The sequence below is a fragment of the Colobus angolensis genome, unplaced genomic scaffold, assembly GCF_000951035.1.
Source record: "Colobus angolensis palliatus isolate OR3802 unplaced genomic scaffold, Cang.pa_1.0 Scaffold91, whole genome shotgun sequence".
Classification (NCBI taxonomy): Eukaryota; Metazoa; Chordata; class Mammalia; order Primates; family Cercopithecidae; genus Colobus; species Colobus angolensis.
The window spans coordinates 3,212,016-3,231,373 of NW_012123043.1; the positions used below are offsets into that span (position 1 = coordinate 3,212,016).

The 19,358-nt window shown below is 36.9% G+C and overlaps 1 protein-coding gene across 1 annotated transcript in view; it reads right to left on the reverse strand.

Annotated features, from left to right (window-relative positions):
- The window catches only part of KIF14 (kinesin family member 14), a 67,277-nt gene that overhangs the window by 33,586 nt on the left and 14,333 nt on the right, over positions 1 to 19,358 (reverse strand). The window contains exons 8-18 of the mRNA XM_011931705.1: positions 18,437 to 18,553; positions 17,820 to 17,935; positions 16,475 to 16,647; positions 14,925 to 15,072; positions 14,620 to 14,683; positions 12,840 to 13,024; positions 8,296 to 8,398; positions 6,708 to 6,868; positions 4,402 to 4,549; positions 3,451 to 3,603; positions 703 to 829 (exon numbers count right to left, since the gene is read on the reverse strand). Of these exons, the coding sequence (XP_011787095.1) occupies positions 703 to 829; positions 3,451 to 3,603; positions 4,402 to 4,549; positions 6,708 to 6,868; positions 8,296 to 8,398; positions 12,840 to 13,024; positions 14,620 to 14,683; positions 14,925 to 15,072; positions 16,475 to 16,647; positions 17,820 to 17,935; positions 18,437 to 18,553 (1,495 nt within the window). The remainder of the gene's footprint in view (positions 1 to 702; positions 830 to 3,450; positions 3,604 to 4,401; positions 4,550 to 6,707; positions 6,869 to 8,295; positions 8,399 to 12,839; positions 13,025 to 14,619; positions 14,684 to 14,924; positions 15,073 to 16,474; positions 16,648 to 17,819; positions 17,936 to 18,436; positions 18,554 to 19,358) is intronic.

Genomic DNA, 19,358 nt, shown 5'->3' on the forward strand with positions numbered 1-19,358 from the left:
TCTCTTAAGAAAAAAATGTCTAAGTGAAAAAGAAAACAAAGTAATCCATGATGAAGCACAACTATTAACAGACATAAAACAAGGATTAAGAATTAGAGTAAGATTTTTTTTTTAAAACATGCTGCACATTGAAATTTTGCTTACTATTTGCTCAGTTGCAGTACTACTAATGAATTGCCAGACTGGGTGGCTTATAATCAACAGCAATTTATTGCTCACAGTTCAGGAGGCTAGACGTCTGAGATCAGGGTTCCAGCATCGGCCAGGTTCTGGTGAGGGCCCTGTTCTGGGCTGTAGGCTACCATCTTCACGCTATGTCCTCACTTGGTGGAAGAGGTGAGGGGACTCTCTGCAATTTCTTTCACAGGGGGAATAATTCTATCTATGAGGGATCTACCCTCATGACTTACTTACCTACCAAAGGCCCCCACTTCCTAACACCACTGCCTTGGAGGTTATGAATTCAATATATTAATTTTGGGGGAACACAAACATTCAGTCAAAAGCACTGATATAATAAGTATTCTAAAAGCCGAATATTCAAAAACAACCATTCATACAAATTTATTTAGATCCAGAAAAGTCAACTAGAATAAAATATTTTGAATACATAAAGGCAACTAATGGTAACATTTTAGTAATTATATTACATATAACATGCATAATTTTAGAAAATATTTGCTAAAATCAGCACATACTCACTTGTAAAAGTTTTATCCCTATTACTCCGATTCTGCTGTAGAATTTGTACTTCTTTAGCAATTTTTTGCTTTTCAGTTTCTAAAGCTTCCAGAATTCTTGCATGGCGAATGCTATGGTCTTCTAAAGCCTAATTGATATTCATTCATACAGACCCACATGTGAGAATATGCAAATAGAGAAATTATAACACCACATTGAGATGATGGATATGCTAATTTGCTTCACTATAGTAACCATTTTACAATTTATATACCCCTAACATTGTATAACTTAAATATATACAATAAAACCTATTTTAAAAAAACAGATTGATAATGATAACACACTACAGTAAACCTCATTTTACAGTACATGTTTTATTAAGTTTATATAGTTTACATGTTTTATGTGTTTTATTAAACACGAAAAGCTTTTAAAAATGATTTATAAAATTTCCTTATAAAATAATTTTCCCCACAACAGTATCATTAGGAATTTTTGATGACATAAATTAATCTTTTTTCTTCCCATTGATAGAAGTTAAAAAAAACTAGAAAAAAAGAGGAAAAGAAGTCATTATATCAAAAAGACTCCTGCATGTGTATACTTATCACAGCACAATTCACAATTGCAAAGACATGGAATCAACCTAAGTGTCCATCAACCAATGAATGGATCAAGAAAATATGGGTAGAATACTACCCAGCAGTAAAAAAATGAAATACCTTTTGCAGCAACTTGAATGGAACTGGAGGCAATAATTCTAAGTGAAGTAACTCAGGAATTGAAAACCAAATATCAGCATGGTCTCACTTATAAGTGAGAGCTAAGCTATGGGCATGCAAAGGCATATAGAGTGGTATAATGCAGCAGTCCCCAACCTCTCTGGCACCACAGACTGGTTTCATGGAAGACAATTTTTCCACAGACAGGGGCGCAGGGGTTGGTTTCAGGATGAAATGGTTCCAGCTCAGATCATCAGGTATTAGATTCTCATAAGGAGCGTGCAACCTAAATTGTGAACTGTGTGTACTCCTGGTACAATGTACATTGAAGATTCAGAAAGAAGGAGGGTGGGAGAGGACAAGGAATGAAAAACTACCTACTGGGTACAATGTAAGCTACTCAGGTGACAGGTGCACTAAATCCTAGACTTCACCACTATATAATTCATCCACAAAACCAAAAGCCATTTGTACTTCTAAAGCTATTGAAATAAAAATAAATTAAAAATAAGAAAACCCAAAAAAGGCAGAAAAAAAAGAAGAAAGGACAAACTGTTAAAAAAAAAAAAAAAGGCTATATCCAAGAACACTTGACTAAATAAAGAAGTTAAATTTAAAAGATACAAGAAATCTAGCTAAGCACAAATAAGCATTATAATCCCAGTAATAATAATTGTTTTTCAAGATTTAAACAGTTCTATTTTCTTCTCCTAAAACTCTCTGAGGTGGTTCACTAGTCACTTTGTGTCCGGGAGTTGACTAGTAGATCTATAATAACTGTATTATGGTACCAATACTTTGCAATTACTAGGAGGATTTTCTTCCACCCCCAACTCCCACCCTGGTTTCCCCGACCCCACAAACTTGGAAAAAAGAGAAATAAAATTGCCATTTGAGAGAGTAAAACCTTAAGATTAAGATATAAGGAATCAAAACAGAGCGTGCAAACTTTAGTGTTCATCAGAACATCCCACAGGGCTTCTTAAAATAGGTTCTGTGCCCCACTCTCAGTTTCTGCTTTAGTAGTTCTGGAGTACGACCTAAAACTTTGCATTTCTTTTTTCTTTTTTTTTTTGAGACAGAGTCTTGCTCTGTCACCAGTCTGGAGTGCAGTGGCATGATCTCGGCTCACTGCAATCCCGCCTCCCGGGTTCAAAAGATTCTCCTACCTCAGCCTCCTGAGTAGCTGGGATTACAGGCGTGCGCCACCATGCCCAGCTAATTTTTGTATTTTTAGTAGAGACAGGGTTTCACCATGTTGGCCAAGACGGTCTCGATCTCTTGACCTCGTGATCCATCCGCCTCAGCCTCTCAAAGTCCTGGGATTACAGGTGTGAGCCACCGTGCCCGGCCTAAAAATTTGCATTTCTAACATGCTCCCAGGGTGATGTTGATGTTGCTGGTCTAGGGACCACCCTTCAAGAACCACTAATAGAAAGAATGGCCCAAAATGTTGACAGTAAGGTGCCTGAAGGTATTAACATTCTGGTTTTATCCCTTAGGCTTGTGAAACTGAATAGTTGAGGTGGCCCATGAAAGATGCCTCTATCCTCAATGACATGATAAAAGCAGGCAGGTGCCTAAGCTCGTAAGACTGAGGTAAGGAATGCCCTACTATGAGTTCTGGAAACAGGCTGCTTGCTGCTCTTTCCACAGGCAGATGTTTCATTGTGACATCAGGATGTGACCCAATATAAGAGCTGTGCCTTTTTTCCTTCCTCATATGTGCCCTAGTACTATTTCAGTTATTTAAATTACTTGGCATGACCGATGACCAGATAGTTGTAGATGCATAAAAAGAGAAAACTAGAGTGGAACTAGATGGAAATAAGAAATCTGTCTCTTTCAAAATCTCTGTGTGATGTGTGAGCAGCTCTGTGAGCAGTACCAGGATACAAGCTTTCAGGCAAGAAGTACTCATCTACACATCTACAAACCTGGATTTGGCTCTCTTCTCTCAACATACCATAAGCAACTTCTTTGGAAAAAGAAAAAAATCAGCTTTTTCTCAGAATAGAGCAAACTGGTTACACAATAAAATTACCTGTTTTGTAGCCAAAGTCTCCATTTCTAATCGCTTTTTGTTGACATATATTTCCTGTTCAAGATGCTGCTTTGCCTTTTGTAATTCCTCAATTTTGTGATTAGCCTTCTGGTTATTTATTTCCTGCATTTTTTTCCTTTGAGACTCTTCTCTCTTTAAAGAATGATAATAAAAAATAACCCAGGCAAAAAAAGTAGCAAAAAAGTACAAAAGTCCCTTTCTTTAGCCAATGTACAAGAAATTACTCACTAATAGAAAAGTTGCCCTATTAAACCTTCTCCACTTCATTCAGGTTAACTAAAAATAAATACCACTAGTCAAACTTTTTAACAGTATTCTCTAAAATGGGCTTCTGGGAACCCAAGATTTCCAATAAACCATGGAGACAGCCATGACTCAAGAAGCGGCTAGAGGACAGAAGTTTCTCTTTATTTTTCTTCTTCTTCCAGTAGCCATTGTCTATTATTGCCACGAACTTGTCTCTTTTCTTTTCTTTTTTTTTTTTTTTTTTTTTGAGACAGGGTCTTACTTACTCTGTCAAGGTTCACTGCAGCCTTGACCTCCCTGAGCTAGGTGATTCTCCTATCTCAGCCTCCTGAGTAGCTGGGACTACAGGCGCATGCTACCATGCCCAGCTAATGTTTTAAACTTTTTGGAGAGACCGGTCTCCCTACATTGCCCCCGGTTGGTCTTGAACTCCTGGGCTCAAGTAATCTGCCCGCCTTGGCCTCCTAAAGTACTGGGATTAGAGGCATGAGCTCCCATGCCCAGCCCCGACTTATTTCTTAAAGTAAAATTAAAGAGGGCCAAGACTCACTGTGGCTTTGATTCACTAATCTCTGATCTCTCCCATCTCCCAGTTCCCTTAAAGGGACGTAATCAACTTTATAGGCAACACATCACTTGGGGTACATTGTCGGAAAAAAAAATAAAACCAATTCTGCCTTTTACCAGTTCTGCTTCCAGTGCTTTTATTTTGCTTTCATACGCAGCTTTTTGAGAAGAAAGCTCTTGCTGAGCCATTTCTTTTGCAATCTGGATTCCTTGCATCATTTCTTCCTTTGCCTTCAACTGCGCCTCTTTTATTTCTGCTTCGAGTCTACAATGTAGCAAGATGTTTACAGGATACATGTTAAGAATTCTTTATACATCATAATAGTCTTAATCCTACTGAAAAGTTTTCCATTGAACAAAAGTTTAAATCTTAAAACTTAATTTCTGACATTCTATCAACAGTGTTTTTAAAATCTTCACTGGCTCTACAATTGTTTACACTCAAAATTTAAACACACAGGATGAAAAATTGCTTATTTCTAACTTAGTTACTATTGCAGATGCCTGATATTTAAATAAATATATTTTTCTAATGCTTAAGGAAAATAAACCACGCAAAAATATGTCATAATAAACAGTGCAGTAAAATTATAGTTAATATTATCATAAATACAAAATAAGGTTATTTTATGTTAAACAAACTCGTTAGAGCAAAAATTGTATTTCATACATCAACAGTTTTTATGTTTAGGTCATAAGTTAGGAAAATATTGAAATGACTAAAAATACATGATACAAGAGCTGATAAGTTAGAGATTGTATCATGTATTTTAAACCATTTATAATAATTTGATGTTTTGATAAGTCAAAACATGAAATTAGCTTTGTCACTTCTCCATATATGGGAGAGAAAGCATCAATGATTACAGAAAACTAAAGACTCTTTCTTCTCAATAAAATCAGTGCTTTAGTAACTACATTATACAGAAATTTCTATTCCCAATTTTACTGAAAAAAAGAATAAGAATATCAAAAAGAAGGCTAGTGGATATCACAGCTAGGGAGAGAGGAGAATGGCTATTGTTTAAAAAATACAGAGTTTCAGTTTGTAATAATAAAACATTTCTGAAGATGGCTGATGGTGATGGTTTCACAACAATGTGAAGGCACTAGGGTGGGCACAGTGACTAAGCCTGTAATCCCAGCACTTTGGGAGGCCGAGGCAGGTGGATTGCTTGAGCTCAGGAGTTCAAGACCAGCCTGGGCAACATGGTGAAACCCCATCTCTACAAAAAAATACAAAAATTATCCAGGCATGGTAGTGTGCACCTGTAGTCTCAGCTGCTTGGGGGGCTGAGGTGGGAGGACGGCTTGAGGCCAGGAGGCGGAGGTTGCAATGAACCAAGATCGTGCCAACTGTACTCCAGGCTGGACAATAAAGCCAGACTCCGTTTCAAAACAAAACAAAACAATGTGAAGGTACTTAACGCCTTTGGACTACACAATTAAAAATGGCTTACATGGTAAATTTTGTGCTATTTATACTGTATTCAATAAAAAAATTATTTTTAAAGAGCAAAAGCAGGTTGAGGTTTCTTAAAAGGTGACAAAGCAGTTAATCTAGTCTGTAACTAGTTCTTGATTCCTCCTCCTTTCATCCTCTTTAGTCATCAAGCCTTGTCAATTTTATCTCCTTTATGTTTCCTTCCTACCTAACCACACTATATTTATCTTACTTTGATAGTCTCTTAGCTGCATTTGCAGGTTTTAAGCTTGCTCTATCTCTAATACATTCTCCAGATTTGAGTGCTGGTGATCTCTCTAAAAATGTGATTCTGATTATGAGTGTCTCATGTCTGCTCAAAATTCTTTAATGTTTCCCTTATCCTTTTAATATAAAGTCCAAAATCTTTAGCATTTTATTTGTATATACTTTACCATTTAGCTTACAAGGATACTGCTTATGCCAGAAATCCTACAATACTGCATGAACTAAAACTGGGGCACAAGAAGAAAAGAAAAACAAAAGTACACTTTCCCAGTCTTCCTCTGGCTAAATTCTAATCGTCTATTGGGATTCTCCTCTACGGGACGTCTTCTCATCTTGTAGAAACCTTCACTGATAACTGGTCAGGGCCAGGTGTCACCCCGTGAGCTTCCACACCACACAGTTCAGGACTCTTGTCAGAGCACTGTGTCACAGCACTGTTAGAACTGTCAGCCCCTCGAGATGATGAATTCTTCCAGCACATGAGCTAAATTTCAATCCTTGTTATTTATATCCCCAGCATTTGGTACAGTGACAGACACATAATAGATGGTCAATAAATATTTGCTGAACTAATGAATGTACCAAGAGAAAAAATTATATCACTAGAAACCAGCACCCAAAGAGTTAATTACTAGAGACTGGCACAATATGATTAACTCTGTTGTAGATCTCTCTCATACACTTACTACTTCATATCAACAGCAATACTCACTGTGATCTCTGTGCCATGAGCAACTCATTTTTTGCAAATTCAAAGTCTTTTGGACCCTCACTTATAGGAGTATCTCTTCCGGATGGCCTTCTTCCTTTCTGGACTTCTACTGGATGGTTAAATCTAAAATAATGATCTCCACCAAGAATCACTCGATCACCCTAAAGCACACAAAAAAATGTACTACTTGAGATGAGCCTCAACCAAAAAATTACATGAGAAAATTCATTATGCCCAATAGTTCAATATAGTCTAGTATTAACGATAAACATAAACATCATAGCAATAAACATTTATTACTTATTTTTTTCTTTTGGCACAGAGTCTTACTATGTCACCCAGGCTGGAGTTCAGGGGTGCAATCTCAGTTCACTGCAACCTCGGCCTCATGGGTTCAAGCGATTCTCCTGCCTCAGCCTCCTGAGTAGCTGGGATTACAGGCGTGCGCCACCACGCCCAGCTAATTTTTGCATTTTTAGTAAAGATGTAGTTTCACCATGTTGGTTAGGCTAGTCTCGAACTCCTAACCTCAAGATCCACCCACCTCGGCCTCCCAACGTTTATTACTTTGTATATACCAAACACTGCATTAAGCACATTACATATACAGTCATAAATCTCTTAACAACAGGGATATGTTCTGAGAAGTACACTGTTAGATGATTTCACAGTTGTGTGAACATCACGGAATGTACTTACACAAACCTAGATAGTATAGCCTACTACACACCTAGGCTATATGGCATAGCGTATTGCTCTTAGGTTACAAACCTGTACAGCATGTTACTGTACTGAATACCGTAGGCAACTATAATACAATGGTAAATATTTGTATATCTAAACAGAAAAAAAATACAGTAAAAATACAGTATTATAATCTTATGGGACCACTGTGATATATGTGGTCCCTCATTGCCCAAAACATCATTATGAGGTGCAAGACTGTATGTTATCTCATTTACCATTCACAACAACTCAGTGAGATACATATAATCATCCCAATTTTAGGAATGAGGAAACTAAAGAGCACAAAGCTTAATAATAACAACAGACATTCATTGAGAGCTTACTATTGGCAGATACTATTCTAAGAACTATATACACAAATTATTATTTCAGTTAATCCTTCACTATCCCTGAAAGGCAGGATATACAGTCACAGTATGTCTGGGTTTGCCTGCAACACACTGCTGATGTTTGTTCTCTTGATGTAATTATTAATAAAGATCTCAAAAGTGTCCTGACTTGGGTGATATTGCTTAATCACCTAGTTAAATAACTTGCCAAAGGTCACGTAGCAAGTGGCAAAGCCAGGATTTCAACCCTGTCTGTCTGATTCTAAAGCCTAGGTCTTTATAGGACACATAATGATGCTGTTAGTGGTCAGCTCTTCAGGTACTGATTCATATAAATATAACTTTTGTCTTTGCACAAGAAGGCAATTAATAGGAAAAAGAATTTTTGAAATGAAAAAGTACTTAATATGCTTCAACACCCTTATCTTATCGAGAAAACCCAGAACTCAAAGAAATTAAATGACTTGTCCAAAGTCAAACAGTTTCTTATATTGTAGTACCCATCCACTTACATGATGTAACACTGTGAGTTCCAAAATATGTTTTCCATTTACGTATGTCTTTGCTTCCCCAAGTGGGATAATACTCACTGTCCCACCTAAATTTGTGATAGTACTGTTAAAAAAAGAAGCACATTGTTACAATTACAGAACACACTAAAAAGTAAGAAAACGGCAATATGGGATAATTCTGCTTGGGCTATTCCTTTGGTGTTAAGGTTCATACCAATATGTAACAATAACTTTAAATTATTTTAGTTTCCTCCAACTAGATTTTTTATTTTTATTTTTTGAAACAGAGTCTTGCTCTGTCACCCAGGCTAGAGTATAGTGGTACAATCTCAGCTCACTGCAACCTCCACCTCCTGGGTTCCAGCAATTCTCCTGCCTCAGTCGCCCGAGTAGCTGGGATTACAGGAAACCACCACCATGTCCAGCTAACGTTTGCATTTTAGTAGAGATGGGGTTTCGCCATGTTCATCAGGCTGGTCTTGAACTCCTGACCTCAAGTGATCCACCTGCCTCGGCCTCCCAAATAGGTGGGATTACAGGCATGAGCCACTGCATCGAGCCTCCAATTAGATTTTTGAAGTGTGGTGAAAAAAGCCTGGCCTCTAGCAATCCGATCCACCAGTGGTGGGAACATTTTTCATTGGGTGTATTTTTATTATAACTCCTTTGAAAACAAAAACCTTCCCCAAAAAATTAAAAAAAAAAAAAAAAAAAACTCTAGCAAAAAACATTATCATACTGCCCATGATTTCTTATGAATAAAATAGTTTTCAGTGTTTAATTTTCTAAGCTTCTGGTTTTACATATGAGCTTTAACAGAAAGAACAAATATTTTTCCCCTCTTGAAAACTGGGGTACTACAGAGGAAGGAAAAACATGGAGATCTAAGTGTACTTCTTAAGCAATCGAATTAACTGGATAAGGTGATACTGTGGAAAATCAGCTATAAGTGCTACATATTTGAGACTTTTTATTCAGAGAATAGGAAAGAAACTCCAAAGTCCAATTCATCTTTGGATTAACTGGATAGAAAGAAAAAGAAAAACTGCAACAAAAGCTGAGTCCTAACCAAAGATCTTTTTAGCTGTTGATGAGGCTCCAAGATATGTGATTAGAGAATAATAGTTTAATTAAAGCATCCAGAGAAAAGTATATGGAAAAAATAGTTCATCCTTAGGCACTACATCCCTCCCACCAGTCTAGTGTCTTATCCAGGTGAAGGTTTACACAATGTATACTTGTTCTGATCCCTTTCCTCTCCTAATTATATCCACTCTGCTCTCAAAATTCCATGGCCTACCATTCTGGACTCCCCACAATCTGGCTTCAACCACCAACCTCCTCATCTGCCACTATTTTCCCATAAGAACCCCATTTCACACTCAGTCAACCATATGAATACTCTGAATTTGCCTTAATGTCAGCTTTCCTCCTTCCTTTGAATCATTCCTTCCAGATAGGACATGCTCTCCCTTCTTGCAACCATTCTTGAAGTCCCAACTTACAGTCCTCTAAGAAGCTGTTCTTTAGGGTTTAAGTTAGAAGTCAATTCTTCCTTCTCTTCACTTTTAAGCAGTAAGTATGCAGCACTCATATAACACTTAATATGCATTAATAAATACTGAAGTTCTTTTTTTCTCTTTCACATGACCAGCCTCAGCCATGAAGTTCTTTTATTCATTAAGCCTCCAAGAGCCAGGTATGTGTCAGCAGTGAAGACAGACCTGAAACCAGCTTCTCTCATGGTCTAGTGAATGAGATAAACTGAGGAAGGTACTAAAAATGGAAGTAGAGAGTTAGAGGCAAGCAGGAGGCTTCCAAGTTCCTTACTGGACTCTTAACTCTTTGGGAGCATTTTCTGTATCTTTGCCACAGATGTTAATAATTCTGTATTTATTTGTTAAAGAAAATAATTAATTAATAAAAGAGCAAAAGAACCTAAAGAACAAGAGGATATGTCCGACCAGATATAAAGATTCATAGCCTGGTGCAGTGGCTCACGTCTGTAATCCCAGTACTTTGTGAGGCCAAAGTGGGTGGATCACCTGAGGTCAGGAGTTCAAGAGCAGCCTGGCCAACATGATGAAATTGTCTCTACTAAAAATACAAAAATTATCTGGGCATGGTGGCGTGCACCTGTAATCCCAGCTACTTGGGAGGCTGAAGCATGAGAATCACTTGAATCCAGGAGGCAGAGGTTACAGTGAGCCAAGATCACACCACTGCACTCCAGCCTGGGTGACAGAGTGAGGTTCCATCTCCAAAAAATAAAAGATATAAAGATTCATTACAGGCTGGATGTGGTCGCTCACACCTGTAATCCCAGCACTTTGAGAGGTCGAGGCAGGCAGATCAGCTGAGGTGGGAGTTTGAGACTAGCCTGGCCAACATGGTGAAACCCCATCTCTACTGAAAATATAAAACTTAGCCAGGCATAATAGTGGACGCCTGCAATCCCAGCTACTCGGGAGGTGGAGGCAGGAGAATTCCTTGACCCCAGGAGGTGGAGGTTGCAATGAGCTGAGATGGTGCCACTGCACTCCAGGCTGGGAGACAGAGCAAAACTCTCAATCAAAAAATAAATAAATAAAGATTCATTACAAAGTTTCAAGTAATTAACACTATAGGGTATTAGTAGGAAGAAATAGATTCCCATATTTTTAGGAGTATTTTGTAGGAGTACTACAGATCCCAAAAGAAGCAATAAACTATTTAATATATGGTACTGGGAGAAATGGCTGTTCATGCGGAAAATAAATGAATTTAGACCCCTAATTCCCACCAAATAAAAAATTCCAGACATTCAATAACTTAAATGTGAAAGCAAAACTTCAAAACATCTAGAAGAAAATTTAGGAGAAATTTTCTCAATGTAGAGGTCATAGAGACCCTTTTTTTTTTTTTTTTTTTTTTGAGATAGAGATAGAGTCTCACTCTGTCGCCTGGACTGGAGTGCAGCGAGCTGATCTTGGTTCACTGTAGCTTCCACCTCCCAGGTTCAAATGATTCTCATGCTTTAGCTTCCCAAGTAGGTGAGACGACAGGTGCCCACCACCATGCCGGGCTAATTTTTGTATTTTCAGTAGAGACGAGGTTTCACCATGTTGACCAGGCTGATCTTGAACTCCTGGTCTCAAGTGATCCGCCCACCTCGGCCTCCCAAAGTGTTGGGATTATAGGCGTGAGCCACCGCACCTGGCCAGAACATTCTTTCTCTCTTTTTTTTTTTTGAGACAGAGTCTTGCTCTGTCACTCAGGCTGGAGTGCAGTGGCATGATCTCGGCACACTGCAACTTCCACCTCCTGGGTTCAAGCGATTCTTGTGCCTCAGCCTCCCAAGTAGCTGGGATTACAGGCAGGCACCACCATGCCCGGAAAACTTTTTGTATTTTTAGTAAAGACGGGGTTTCATCATGTTGCCCAGGCTGGTCTCAAACTCCTGAGACAATCCGCTCACATGCCTGTGCTAGGATTACATGCATGAGCCACCACGCCTAGCCAGAACATTCTTTCTTTAAGACATAAAAACTGACAACCATAAAGGAAAAGACTGATGCCAGGTACTACAATAAAATTAAGAACTTCAATCAATCAAAAGGCACCAAAGAGAGTAAAAAGATGTCACACATTAGAAAAAAAGATATTTATACCAAAAAGCTCATGAAGGATTGGCAACTCCTACAAATTATTAAGAAATAAACAAATCAGTTGAAAAATGGACAAAAGATATGAAAAGGCAAGTCACAATAGTAAACAAAAATGGCCAATCAACACATGAAAAAATGTTCAACCTGATTATTAATCAAAGAAATGTAAAATGAATCCATAATGATATACTATTTTATGTTCATCAGATTGGCATAAATTAAAGTCTGACAGTACTAAATATTGGCGAGGATGTAGAGTAACAGGTATTCTCAAGGCCAATGAGAGTAAAAATCCATTTTGGAAAATAATTTGAAATTATCTACTAAAGTTGAACACGCACATATTCTACAACCTAGTATTTCTACTCTTAGACATACAATTTAAAAGCGCTTTCCAAACTTTATAAGAGATAAATTCATACAATGGAATGCTTCATAGCAGTGAAAATAAAACAGGACCAATGTACATAGATCTTAGAAACACAATGTAGAGTCAAAAAAGTTTACATATACTATCATTCCAACAATATATACAAGTATCATTCCATTCATATGAATAAAATTCACATAAAATAACATTTTTAAATTGGTCAATCCAACCAAAAATTCTGTTATGTAAGATAGATAGTTTATTTTCATGTGCATCATTATAATTCTTCAATCAAAAGATCAAGTATGCCAAAACAAAAACAGAGCTTTGCACTGTACTTTATATTGATAGTAACTGACCTATCATTCTTACAACACACTCAGAATGTATGTTTTTCCTGACTAAACAATAGGTTTGAAGAATTATACCAAACAATAAGTATCAATGAATATGCCATATGAAGGAAACCACATGTTATCAAGATATAGAACAGGTGCCTTTTCTTTTTTTTTAAAGGATTAACATACCAATGATCATCAGCAATCAGCACCCCAGATAACTGAATATCATGGCTTGAGTTTGGTTTATACTTTCCAACTGTAGTTGTTCCTTCTTTTATCATATATAGCAGCATCTCTGATAGTTGTGGATCTTCATTCAGATTAACAAGGTTTGGTAAATGATTGTCCATTTGAAATGTAATTCCTGCTTTCTGGTAGAAGTCAGAAAAAGAAATTAATCTTAATCACAGTATGAAATTGTTAAATTCACCTAAAACAAATGGTCTATATTAAACATTAGAACAATTCTATATGAAGTCTCACTAAATTACTTGTTTGAGATGGAGTCTCGCTCTGTCACCCAGGCTGGAGTGCAGTGGCATGATCTCGGCTCACTGCAACCTCTGGCTCCTGGGTTCAAGCAATTCTGCTGCCTCAGCATCCCATGTAGCTGGGATTACAGGCACCTACCACCACACCCAGCTAATTTTTGTATTTTTAGTAGAGATAGGGTTTCGCCATGTTGACCAGGCTGGTCTCGAACTCCTGACCTCAGGTGATCCACCTGCCTCAGCCTCCCAAAGTGCTGGGATTACAGGCATGAGCCACCGTGCCTGGCCCTAAAGGTTTTTTAGACTCTCTCCTCCTTCCTTAGAATCTCTCCTTTGTTATCTCCCTACCTTCTTTGTCCTTCACCATCCTCAGTCTACTCATATATCAATCTATCATCACCAAATTGGATCTATTCATACTGACTGATGGTCTTTAGAAGAGATCAGTTTCTTTTGTTGTATCTTCATTGCCATCACCTTAGGCCCCCATCAGCTCACACCAAAACTATGGAAGCAGCCTCCTGATCACCATCAACAGCTTCTGTTTTCAATCCATCTTATATCCTATGCCAGTTAATTCTCTTGAAAGGATATTCTCAAAATGTAAATCCCTGGTCACTTTCAACAGTTTCTCACTTCCTACAGGATAAAACTTAATTTCCTTGGCCTGGAAATCAAGTCCTACATAAACTAATCATAACATATCTTTCCAATTGTATCTCCTTACGATCTCATATAAACTGCTTCCAATAAAACTGATCTACATACCCTTTCTAAAGACACCTCAAACTTTTCTACCTTTACTTTGAGAATTTTCTCTTCCGAGAATGCTCTCTTCCTTTATTCTTCCTATTAAAATCTTACGCAAACTTCAAAGCCCATCTCAAATGCCACCTCTTCTATGAGGTTGGATTGGCCACACCATGGAATTTTCCCTCCTTCTCCTGAATTCTTATAGTACTCCCCTCCTCCAATCACTTGAAATACTTTTCATTACATTAGGTTCAACCATATGAAACTGCCAGTGTTCAACCATTCTTTACCTACAAAAATGGCAGTTGCTTATGGCTCAATCTAATGAAATCACATTGCATTTCAGTCTTCTATTTACGTTTTGTAAATCTCTCTCTGGATCACAAACTCTCTGAGGGATGAAACTGTATTTAATAACCTTGGCTTCCCCTGTTCCTGGCACAGCATAGACACTTAATATATATTTGTAGAACCAAAGTAAATATAACAAGATGGTTTATTCATATTTTAACTTTCCAACTAGCGTATGGACTGGCTCTAAGCAATCAGTCTTCATCTTAACATTTCTTTATATTAATTTTCCTTATGGTATTGCTCTGTACAGAGTCAGTATACAGTAAGTATTTGAAACATTAAATTTACATGCATTGGCATATTGGCGATATTTATTTCTTGGCATATTTCTTTTATTTTCAAATCAGTTTAGAAAGTTGAAATAATACCTGTAACTCTTTTGTTTCTTGAAGTTTTCTTTTTTCAGCTTGTTCAAACTTTTCTTTCCACACTCTTTCCAAAGACAAAGAAAATAAGAGTTAAAAACATCCAGATATATAAGATTGAGAGTCAAGAGACAATCAGTGAAAATTAAGGAACTACCTAGTAATATTTAAAATATGATAATCTGGGAGTGGGCTGCTCTATTCATAAGGAAGGTAGGGAAAAAGACTCAGTATCCTCTTGAGGTCCCTGCAATTCCTATGATTCCAGAGCAACACACTTAAGATTTAGAGTACTGACTATATTCTACCTTTGCATTTCTGCCATGTCTCTCTCCTGTTGATGCAGTTTCATTCTTAAGGATGTTATTTCTTGCCGACAGAGCCTGTATCGTTCAGGGTCAATATTCCGATTGTTTCGCTGAGCAGCTTTTAGCTTTGCAATTTCTGCCTTCAATTCTGAAGATTTATACAAAGATGCATGAATAATAACATTTAATATATAATTTCCACAGTAAGCATAATCCTCCAATCTTCTATTTCATTTGAAGTTTTAAATACAGTATTACTAAATAAAATAGAATATTGGAGAAATCAGCTTTATTTTACTTATATAACCTATAAATCTTTACTTAGTCTTAACCTGAAATATGCTCCCATATTAATGAACTTTCCCTGTTCATAAGTAGGAAAGCTGTATAATGTATTGACCAAAGTGGGACACTTTCGAGAGGCAAAAGGGGAATTGTTAAAGTGGAAGTAAGTTTATTTAAAAAGTAAAGAAATAAAAGAATGGCTATTCACTAGGCAGAACAGCCAAAATCAAAGATTTTTCAAGCTAGAATTCAGAATATTTATTTATTTTTTTAGACAGAATCTCACTGTCACCCAGGCTAGAGTGCAGCGGTGCAATCTCGGCTCATTGCAACCTCTGCCTCCCGGGCTCAAGCAATTCTCCTGCCTCAGCTTCCCAAGTAGCCAGGATTACAGGCATCCACCACTGCGTCTGGCTAATTTTTGTATTTTTAGTAGAGACAGGGTTTTCCCATGTTGGCCAGCATGGTCTCGAACTCCTGACCTTAAATGGTCCGCCTGCCTCGGCCTCCCAAAGTGCTGGGACTATAGGTGTGAGCCACTGCGCCCGGCCCAGAACACTTATTTTTAATGAAAACAGTCCCACTTGTGAAACACAAGGGATCCAAAAGGGAAAGGATGGACCAGGATAGAGAAAACAGATTCTTCTCTGGCTCATATATCTGAAGTGTCTATCACCTTGTGCTAAAAAGGGCAAGAGGACAAAGGGGCATGAAAAGATGATAGTTCTACATCAGCAAAGATAAAACTGTACAAATCAAGATTTCTTGCAGGCATTAAAGTCTATCCTAAATTGATGATTACCTAGAGATAAACAGAAAGCAGTATTTAGCATAAATGAAGTTCAACCTATACTAGAAACTCAAGCTCAAATTGTCTTTGGGTCAATGAACTAAGCATGAGCAGAGCTAGTACATAAAATGTCAATGGAAGAGAGGTCATAAAAGAAAAACAGTAAATAGTTTTATTGGTTTTTTGCTGCACACATCTATGACTCAGTGTGTAAATTTATTGTTTAATGCTTACTGTTTCCCCCTTACCCGGACTCTGTTTTCTATGTTCTTTTTCTAATTGTCTTTCTTCTTATTTATTATCTGTCCTTCTACTTATCATCCTCCATCACTATAGGCTGATGACTAGAATCTATTAAAATAGTTATAGAAAAAAACCTCTGATGTTCATAAATTGCATATTTTAAGACTGCAACTAATAATACCTGAGACTAAATTGTGGCAAAATAATTTTTAAATTCCGAGAAAATATTCACCTCTAATTAACTTAGCATTCATATCTTCATTTACTTTGGCAATGTTGACTATTAAACGGGCTTGGTTAGCATATCTAAGTGTGCTTAATGTTTCTTCTATGTTGCTGGCAGCAGGACTAATCGTAGCAATCATTGCAGTTTTTGAATTTCCACCCAGACTTTCTTTTAACAGCCTGAAAGAAAAAAAAGTCATAATAAGACTTTGCTTCTAAAACAACTTAATAACAGTAATTATCTAGAAAGTACAAAACAAATCAATAGGGTATATAATACAGCATTATTATACTCTATTCAAATACCATTTAAAACTTTTTCTGGTATTTGTAACTATTTCTAGATCTCATAAACACTTTTTCTCTCTTACACTTTTTATATTGTTTGAGGAGGCAACAATCTGGGCAGAGATTTTAAAATGTGGTTAATCATCAAGTATTTGTGACTGTGAACTACCATAGGGAAGGTGCTATGTGTCTTAGTCATCTTTGTATTCCCAGTGCTACCACAACCTTTTGAAGTAGGTGCTCAATAAATGTAGAAAATGATGAATGAAAATTGAAACAAAAATTCTATATTGTACTATAAGCAAAATCTTTATTTTAGAGAAAAACAGTATGAGACTTTAAACATATATCAGTGCAAAATGAATATCACTATTTTTAACTTTCATAAGACATGAAAAAAATCAGATTTTCCCTTACAGGTTTCAAGGTGGCAACTACATTATAATAAACCAATTATAAAAACACATTACCCTCAAGTAAAGATGTAGTCCTTATCGTAAATGCCTATCAGAACTGAATATGAAATCCATACAGATGTAATCTGAATGTAACATATTGAAAATTAAATATACATTCACTAATGAAAACATTTTTGAGCACCCATGTATTAGTCACTGTGTAGTAAGCAAACAAAATAATTCAATTTCTCTTTATACAACTACCAATATGTTTGGTAGTACCATATATGTTCAAACATCAGGCACAAATAATAGTTAAGTACAAGAACAGTTATTTACACTCATATAGTACATATTATGTAATAAGAATTGTAACTAATAATCCTCACTTACCCCTAAAACTAATAATCCTCACTTACCCCTCACTTACTGATTTTATTCCTATTTTACAGATGAGGAAACAGGCTAGAATATTAAGTAATTTACCCAAAATCACAGAGCTTATAAGATGCTGAGCTGAGATTCAAATCCAGGTAGTTTGGCTCTAGAATTCATAATGCTTACCACCTTTCTCCATCGCAAAGTTAATGAAGTCAGTCTATCATTCTTTTCCCCATAGTATTCGCTATATTTTATATAATTCTTTATACGTCAAAAGATACTTGCCATGTAAGAACAGATTCACGATAAGGAATAAAAACTCTCTTTTGGTTTGCTTGTTCAGAGAGTGCAGATATAACTTTTCCCAAAGTTAGCAAGGACTTATTAATACTCACACCTTCCTGCATGCAAGAAAAAAAAAATTTTAACTTAAAATACTTCTCAGCAAGAAATTTATTTCACAAAATATATTTCTCCCCTCATATAATTACTGAGTAAACACTTTTTTCTTTTCTTTTTTTTTGAGACAGAGTCTCACTCTGTTGCCCAGACTAGAGTACAGTGGCACAAACATGGCTCACTGTAGCCTCGACCATCCAGGTTCAAGCGATCCTCCCACCTGAGCTTCTCAAGTAGCTGGGACTACAGAAACATGCCACAACACCTGTCTATAAATACTTTTTTCTATAAACTACCAACTTTCTTATGACTCAAACATATTTTCTTTAAAAGTTAATCATAACCAAAAAGTACGTATCTCTTTTTCAGCCACAGCATTGCAGTCTATAAACTGCAGATAAAGATGTATTTGGGGGGAGGTTAAGTGTATTCAGTTTGTATTCTCCTTAAAATAATGACCTCAGGAATAAATTTCATCCAAAGGAGAAAACCATTCCATTTACCTTTAGTCGATCTCCACTAGTGTGAGCTGTAGAGCAGCGCTCACTGCCTGCCAGATCTATTAGGTTAATTCGACTTGTTATTCTGTGATCGTGTTCTTCCCCTTCCACAAATTCTGTCTACAGCAAAATGATATTAAATTAAAATAACTTAAGTTCTATGACTTGGCAAACAATATGCGCTTTTTAAAGGGAAAGTTGTAAAAGATTACACATCACTCTTTTATTTTTTAAATTGTCCCTTCTTGTTTTTTGAAACAGGGTCACTCTGTCGCCCAGGCTGGAGTACACTGGCGTGATCACGGCTCACTGCAGCCTTGATCTCTTGCGTTCAAGCAGTTCTCCCACTTTGGGCCCCCAAGTAGCTGGGACTAGAGGCACATGCTGCTACACCTGCTACTTTTGTTTTATTTTTGGTACAGACAAGGTCTCACTATGTTGCTCAGGCTGGTCTCAAACTCCTGAGCTCAAGTGATCCTCCTGCCTTGGCCTCTCAAAGTACTGGTATTACAGGCATGAGCCACCGCACCTGGCCTAAAATCATCCCTTCGTGAATCTGTGATAATTTATAACACAAAAATATTCACACAGTCTACTGAAAATAATATATTGAGCAGTGGATAGATTATGCCAAAATAAACAAATTACTTTAAAGAGATTACAATCCATAACCACTCAGTTATATTAAAGAAATAACAATAAATAAAAAGTTTAATGCACAAAGATGTTACTTATCCCAGCATTATAACAGCAAAACATTTAAAAATAATATAAATGTCCAACAGTAGAGAAAAACTTGAGGAACTATAATAATTAATGGAATATTATATAGCTATTAAAAATTATTTTATAAAAATTTTAGGCCGGGCACGGTGGCTCAAGCCTGTAATCCCAGCACTTTGGGAGGCCGAGACGGGCGGATCAC